This window comes from Electrophorus electricus, chromosome 23, assembly GCF_041902795.1.
Source record: "Electrophorus electricus isolate QZ-2024a chromosome 23, ASM4190279v1, whole genome shotgun sequence".
Lineage (NCBI taxonomy): Eukaryota > Metazoa > Chordata > Actinopteri > Gymnotiformes > Gymnotidae > Electrophorus > Electrophorus electricus.
The window spans coordinates 13075001-13082500 of NC_137519.1; the positions used below are offsets into that span (position 1 = coordinate 13075001).

Here is a 7500-nt window from a genome sequence, read left to right on the forward strand (position 1 = left end):
AGTACCTGCGGCTTGTCCTCAAGGGTAAGATATTTGCTGTGTGTGTGTGTGTGTGTGTGTGTGTGTGTGTGTGTGTGTGTGTAAGTGTGTGTATGTGTGTGTGTGTGTGTGTGTGTGTGGGTGTGCGTCTATATATATATATATATATATATATATATATATATATATATATATATATATATATATATATATATATATATGTATATGTATGTATGTATGTATGTATGTATGTATGTATGTATGTATGTATGTAATGTGTGTATGTAATGTGTGTATGTGTGTGTGTAGCCTTTTCAGACAGGAGGTAGTTTTCAAAACTTAAATTGTTTGATTGTTTTCGGTCTTTGAAGTTGGATTATTGCTTAAACTTTGTTGCGCTCGTGTGGCCTTTCGCGCTTCCCTTTGAGGTCCGCAGAAAGCTTTTTTCGGAATTAACTGTTAGGTGTTAATCACGGGGTTTTTGTGTGTGTGTTTGTTTTTTTGCTAGAAAAATTCAGTGCGAATGTGCATTGTTTGATGGATTCAGGGTTTTTTTTGTTCTACAATCTCAAGAAATGTACGATAGAGTGGTAGGCAGTTTATCGGCAGAAAGGGAAACGCCACGCTAGGCTATCACGTCCATTTAGGATATAACCCAGTTTTTGAAATGTAATCATTTACTCAGGGACGTGATCCAGTGCGAGCATTGGCTTGGTTCTCTCCCGCTTTGCCCTTTTCCTTACGACCTTACGCGCTTGGCCGCTCCCTAAAGACCACATTTCCTTAATGGCTTTCTACGCTTTGAAAATGATCTTGGCATTGTGCTTACAATAATCTAGAACAATAGTCAGCATGTATGGCACAGCAAGCAGGGAACAAAAAATGAGCTTTGTGCTGGAGGCTTGACTATAAATCCAGAACGGTTATTTTCAGCTGCGATCGGAGAAGTTTTGAATACACATTCGCCCGACATCCGCTAATGAATGCTTTTAAAACGCTTGCCAGCGTCCTCCACATTTGCAAATGCTCCCTTTGAAGCCTGAGCTGTGGCGTTTTCTCATGCTTATTCCCGAGAATGATGGCAGGCGAAACGTCTAGTTAGGAGTTTCACAAAAGTCCAGTATCTGTTTGCACCTGACAGTCAGTTCTTTTGCTGAAAGGCAGAGAGTAGGGAAAAAGTCCTTAGCACAAAAGTTTGGTGCGTGCATTTCAACATTTTTTTTAACTTTTTTTTTTTTTATCTCCACCATGAAAGTAGTCGCAAGAAAGATAGATGCGTCTGTGTTTAGGCGAGCGATGGTGTTTTCTCTTTTCGCTTAAACCCCACACGGGTGAGATGGCGCATATTTGAGTAGCGGCGGAACAAATGTGTCAAGGTTCCGAACAGATGCGGGCTTCTCTGTAGGCGATAGATCCCGGAGAGCACGAAAGCGTCGCGGTGACAGGGCGGCATTGTGGACCCGAGCGGGGCGGGGAACGGGCTGTCTATGATCTGGCAACCCGGTAAACACATAAGAACGTTGTTTGAAGAGACCAGAAATGCTCTGGAAGTGCTTCTGAGGAAGCTTAAGCCTCTTTCGGCTCGGGGGCTGTTGCGTCTCAAAAGAGGTTTTGACAGACTGGGAAGGGCTGGGGTGGGGGGAGGTGGGGGGCTCTGGGTTGGGAGACCCGGGCCATTTGCAGGCTCTTTTAAGCCACACGAACACGCCAGGCACCTCCCCATTCTACACAGAGACCAGCAAAAGTCGTCCTGCTGAATAGTCAGCAAGTGCAGCACGGATCCTGCCCTGCTGGCTGAAGTATTGCCTTACCTGCGATCCCCCAGTTCAACGTTATATGACCGCTGGGAACAGCTCATGTTCTCCAGTTCTTGACATGTGTTGCTAAGGAGCCGTGGACTGACTGTGCACGGTTTAGAGGACCTTGGCAAGGATGAAGAAGAAAAACAGGCAGGAAGACAGCAGGACACCTCACACAGGCCTATACAGGAAGTGCGAGGGAATAAAATCATGGTAAGGAATGCCAGTGCGTTGTTACGGCCGCGGCTGAAGAACAGAGCTGAAGGCCCTTTTGTGTGTTTGGAGGGGGTTTTGATATGAATGCCAAGATGAAGCCAGCTGTCATAAAACAGAGGTGGTCGCTTTGGCTGCCGGGTAGTTGTTGTTTAAGGGGTACTGAAGTTTGTTCAAACCATCTTGGGTCATTTAACAAGTCTTGTTTCCATGAGCACAGCTTCTGTGATTTGATGCTGAGGTATTCCGGGTGAGCCAGTCCGGGTGAGGTAGTCTGGGTGAGGTAGTCTGGGTGAGGTAGTCTGGGTGAGGTGGTCCAGGTGAGCTAGTCTGGGTAAGGTAGTCTGATCGGGGATGCGTGGGTGAGGGAGGCATGCCAACATACTGATACACACACACTTTCCTGGCACCATGGTGGTTGGACTGCTGAGGCCTCCAGGTGCCCTGATTGGACCTACCCAGCAGAGGTACTAATGAGGGCCTCTAGAATGTTGGGGGAATGTTGGGCGAGAGTTGTGGCGCATGTGTGCTTTTGCCAGATGGTGTGAAGTGATTTGGCAAGACTGCATAAGGATCCCTGCTGAAAGACCTGGGCTGTTTGAGCAGTTTGGACTCGGCAGAGTTTTTTTTTTTTTTTTTTTTCTTTTATGTTTGTGCGTGTGTGTGTGTTTTGAACATAAATAATTGAACCCTGCAAGCGTAATGGTTTTCACAATGTTGCAGGAGAAAGAACAAAATGGAGCAACCCACGCCTGACCATAAATATTTATTTGGAAGTATTGGCTTTGTTTTGATTTTAACAAAGCATTTCTAAGATAGCTTAATCTTTCACCACGAATGAGAGCTGGAGGCAGAGCTTGCCGATGGTGTGTACCTTTTGGCCTGGGATCTCAAGCTGGCTGGGTATCATGACTCCTTTGATCATTAGCTGTGCCTTTGTTTTTTTTCTTTGGACTAAGAGCCAAACATTTGAGAATTAACTTAAGTGTAATATTTATTGCTCCAGCATGACACTGATTAGATCCGGGTGGTGAGTCTTAATTGTGAACACATTTATGTTTTGTTATTCTCACTTTTGTGTATGCATTTTTTTTCCTTCTGTGATTCCTTTGTGTTTTATTTTTCTTGTCATGTTGCAACCATTAATTTTTGAGATCTTATACAAAACCACAAACCTTTGAGAAATTCAGCGAGTTCTACAAGGTTTCACCATCCTCAGTGTAACCTGCTGTCCTGCTGCCATGCTATGCAGCGGCAACAAAACATCAAATGAAATCAGATATAAAACAGAAAAGTACATTAATCACTCACATCAAACCTGCCTTAAAAACCAACCAATCAGATTACAGCTGGAAGATGAACCTTTGTATTCCTGCAGTATCGGAATGTGCATACTTGTACGCCCGTGTGTGTATGTGAGTGCGTTCACATGCACGTGTGCATGCCTGCGCATGTCTGTTTGTGTGTGTGAGAGAGAGTCTGAAAGGTGTTGTAGTGAAAAATGAGATATATGGGAAGGAGCTTGGCGAGGCAGGGTCAGGAATCTGTTTGATGCCGAAGCGCTTGTACGGGGCGAGAGTGTGCGGAAAGCTCCCTCTTCCCCACCCACTATGTTTATTCAGCACCACCTCTTCCACCACCTCAGGCTACACCCAGCCCTGAAGCAGCTCACTGATGGAGGCAGGCATGATGGCAGAGAGAAAAGTCGCATTTAGGCAAAACCAGAGGCAGTGGGACGAAAAGACAGTAAAATACAAAGTGCCCTCCGCGCAGGTTCCCTTCACGTTCCCTGTGTGTGTGTGTGTGTGTGTGTGTGTGTGTGTGTGAGGGCCACAGATGCCCCTGCTGGTCTTAGTGGTGTCTGTGACCTGACCAGACCCCGGGCCCCAGGCCCCTCACTGTCCAGCGCTGTGCTCTGGCCTCTTCTCTTTGATATGGGAATAATCCTCCCAATTTGGCATACGTGGAAGGAATCTTACCCCCCTTTTCCCAGACCCTGGAATACTGCTGGGGAGCTTGGAATTAGAAGCAGAATCTCAGAATGTGGGAGCTGTGGGATTTTCATGCCAATAGTCAGGCCTCTAGTTTTGAGTTATTCCAGAATATGCAGTAACATTCCTTAAAGTTCCTTAAAGCCCATCCATCCTGTCATTCCCTTTTCCTTCTCTTCCCATTGTGCCTTTTTCCATTTTCTTCTCCTCTGTTCAGTAATATTATCTTGTTTAGCTGGAGGGCTTGTTTTAGACGTGTGTATGTTTGTGTATGTTTGTGTGTGTGCGTGTGTGTCTATATATTTGTGTGTGTGTGCGTGTGTGTGTGTCTATATATGTATGTGTGTGTGTGTTTGTGTGTGTGTATGTGTGTGTGTATGTGTCTGTGTGTGCGCGTGCGTGTGTGTGTATGGATGACCTTTATGGTCTTTCAACATCTTGGTCATGCTCGTGTAAATACGTACCACAGTCCAAGTCTAGCCACTGCAGGCTTTGAAGAGATTGACTTTTCCCTTGAAGCTGTGCTTTGCTTTCCTTCTCAATCATTCTCCTTCTCCATTTCTCTGTCTTTCTGTCTGTTAGTCAGAACATCTCCAACAAATGTCTTCACTGTGCCAATAAAAAACAGGTGACATTTCTTTCTCTATTTTTTTGTATGTCTATTTTTTTCTGTTTTTGTCTGTTGCTCTGTCTGCTTGACTATCTGACTGATTTCAATACATTATTACTGAGACTTTAAAAAAGACAAAAAAGCCCAGAGATTTAGTTTTTTCTTCTGCAGTTATCATTGCAAGATTGCTGATGTCCATGCTGCTTCTCTATGTGCCCTCTGCTCCTCCCTGTTGTCCAAATCTTTCCTTTCTGTCTCTGTTCTTCACCTCTTCCCTCTTTCAAGCTGATTGAGTCTTTCATTCACACGCCTGTGCGTGCTCCTCCTGCCTCTACACTCACTGCTTTTACACTTTTTTGTATATTATTTCTTACATATTTGCTCTACCTTCACACTCCTCTGAGGGATCTACCTACCAGTCCTCTGTGTGTGTGTGTGTGTGTGTGTGTGCACGCGCGCATGCCATTCTTTTGCCCTGATCCCCAGGGACCTGACTGTTGTTTCGTTTGAAGCCAGCTGAGAAAAAGAGAGAGAGAGCAAGAGAGAGAGAGATGGTGAGAAGGCCTGTTGTTTTCCTTTTGTGAAAGAAGAGAAAGAGAAGGCCCTGGGAAGAGGAGCCCAGCCCCCAGCCTGAGCGGGCCCCCGAGACGTTCCCAGGAGAGGGAGGAAGAGGGGAGAAGGAAGAGTAAGAGAGGGGAGGAGGGGAGAGGAGAGGAGGACCAGTGATATGACTAAAGGAGAGGGGAAGAGGAGTGTGATTTGCATAAAGCAAACTTTGAGTGGGGGTGCCCATACGTGTGTATGTGTGCTTATGCATGTATGTTTCTGTCTGTGTGTGTGTGTGTGTGTGTGTGTGTGTGTGTGTATGTGTGTGTGTGTGTGTGTGTGTGTGTGTACCTGCCATCAGAAGCTACAGGTTCTTTCCCTTCCACATTCTGCATATGTGTGCAACACTCACACACCCAGTGTGTGTGTGTTTGTACATGCATGCGTGCATGTATGCTTTTGTGTGTGTGTCTGTGAGGTGTGTGTGGTGTGTGTGTGTGTCTGTGTGTGTGTGTCTGTGCGTGGACCTTTCCACACTTTGCAACTTTGTGCCACACCAAGACACCCAGGGAACATGGGATTGATAATCTCAGCATTAGATTGACCGTATGGGGCAGAACATGTGACTTGTGAGGCGTTTGTTGGTTGTGACTGTGCTGGCTGGAAATTATACCTCTCATATGTCTCATCATCTGATGTTTCAGGAGATGGTGTTGTGATTAGACGGATGGGCGGTAGGGCATTTTCATTTGCTGTGGAATTTTGAGGGACTTCTGAGATTATAGACTGTGTTCAGGATCTGTGTCTGTTGAGTGGGAACATTTGTATCTAATTTCTAATGATACCTTGCATTCATTTTTTTAAAATTGACTAAACAGTTCAGTGGTTTGGCATGTATATGGTACTGTATATGTCTGTGAATTTGACTCTGTGTGTGTGCGTGTGTGTGTGTGTGTGTGTGTGTGTGTGTGTGTGTGTGTGTGTGTGTGTGTGTGTGTGTAAAAATAGTGGTCAGGAATGTATGGTATGGGGGGCATAAACGGGGATAGAGCGGACCTGGCAAATCGTTTGTGTGGGAGAGGAAGAACTACAGACCGAAAGAAGTTTGTGTGTGTGTGTGTGTGTGTGTGTATGTGGGAATCTTTGATAGCATGCACTCACATGTATGTGTGTGTCTGTGTGCATGTCTGTGATTGTGCACTTGTGTGTGTGTGTGTGTGTGTGTGTGTGTGTGTGCGCATGTCTGATATTGTACACTCGTGTGAGTGTCTGTTATGCACACACACTATCTGATATTGTACACTTGAGTGTGAGTGTGTCTGTGTGGGTCCTGTGAAATTGTGCACTCACATGTGTGTGTCTGTGATATTGTGCACTCAGGTGTGTGAGTGTGTGTCTTTGTTATATTGTGCACTCACTTGTGTGTCTCTGTGATATCACGCACTCATATTTGTGTGTGTCCGTGATATCGTGCATTCACGTGTAGGAGTGTGTGAGAATCTGCAATATTGTGCACACATGTGTGAGTGTTTGTGTGTTTGTGATATTGAGCCTTGAGGTATGCAAGTGTGTGATCAATGAGACCACTACACGTGTCCTGACTGTGGAAACTGGCTGTTCTTTCGATGGTTATACGGACCAGTTTTACATGTTAAGGTAGCTAGTATCAGCTATTACGCTACTGTTTAGTATCAGCTATTACACTACTGTTCACTATCAGCTTTTACACTACTGTTCAGTTTCAGCTATTACATGACTGTTCAGTTTCAGCTATTACACTACTGTTCAGTATCAGGTGTTACACTAATGTTCAGTATCAGCTATTACACTACTGTTCAGTATCAGGTGTTACACTACTGTTCAGTTTCAGCTATTACATGACTGTTCAGTTTCAGCTATTACACTACTGTTCAGTATCAGCTATTACACTACTGTTCAGTATCAGGTGTTACACTACTGTTCAGTATCAGGTGTTACACTACTGTTCACTGTCAGCTTTTACACTACTGTTCACTATCAGCTATTACATGACTGTTCAGTATCAGATATTACTGTAACTGAATGAAATGCTGTTATTTGTTGTTATTTGTATGTCTGCAATGCACTCACATGCATGTCTGTGATAGTGTGCACTCGTGCGTGAGTGTGTCTGAGGATGTCTGTGTCTGTGCATGTGTGTGTGTGTGTGTGTCTGTGATAGGCTGCATTCACATGTGTGAGTCATGCATTGAGGCTGTAGTGTGTGAAGAACTCTAGAGATCAAAGTGTGTTGTTGAAGCCATGGGGTTCAACAACGGAGATGTAGGCTGTTTCCACACACACACACTGACACACACACACACACACACACACACACACACAC

General features: G+C 44.9%; 1 protein-coding gene across 6 annotated transcripts in view; it reads left to right on the plus strand.

Annotated features, from left to right (window-relative positions):
• The window catches only part of nkd1 (NKD inhibitor of WNT signaling pathway 1), a 32259-nt gene that overhangs the window by 791 nt on the left and 23968 nt on the right, over nt 1-7500 (plus strand). For 2 of the 6 annotated variants that reach the window (XM_081706252.1, XM_027022819.3), the window contains exon 3: nt 1-24. This exon is cut by the window's left edge and continues 116 nt beyond it. The exons of 3 other annotated variants lie outside the window; for them this stretch is intronic. In XM_081706252.1, the coding sequence (XP_081562378.1) occupies nt 1-24 (24 nt within the window). Of the gene's footprint in view, nt 25-1671; nt 1992-7500 lie in introns of those variants that run through there. One more of the 6 variants, XM_081706256.1, reaches the window with a different exon arrangement.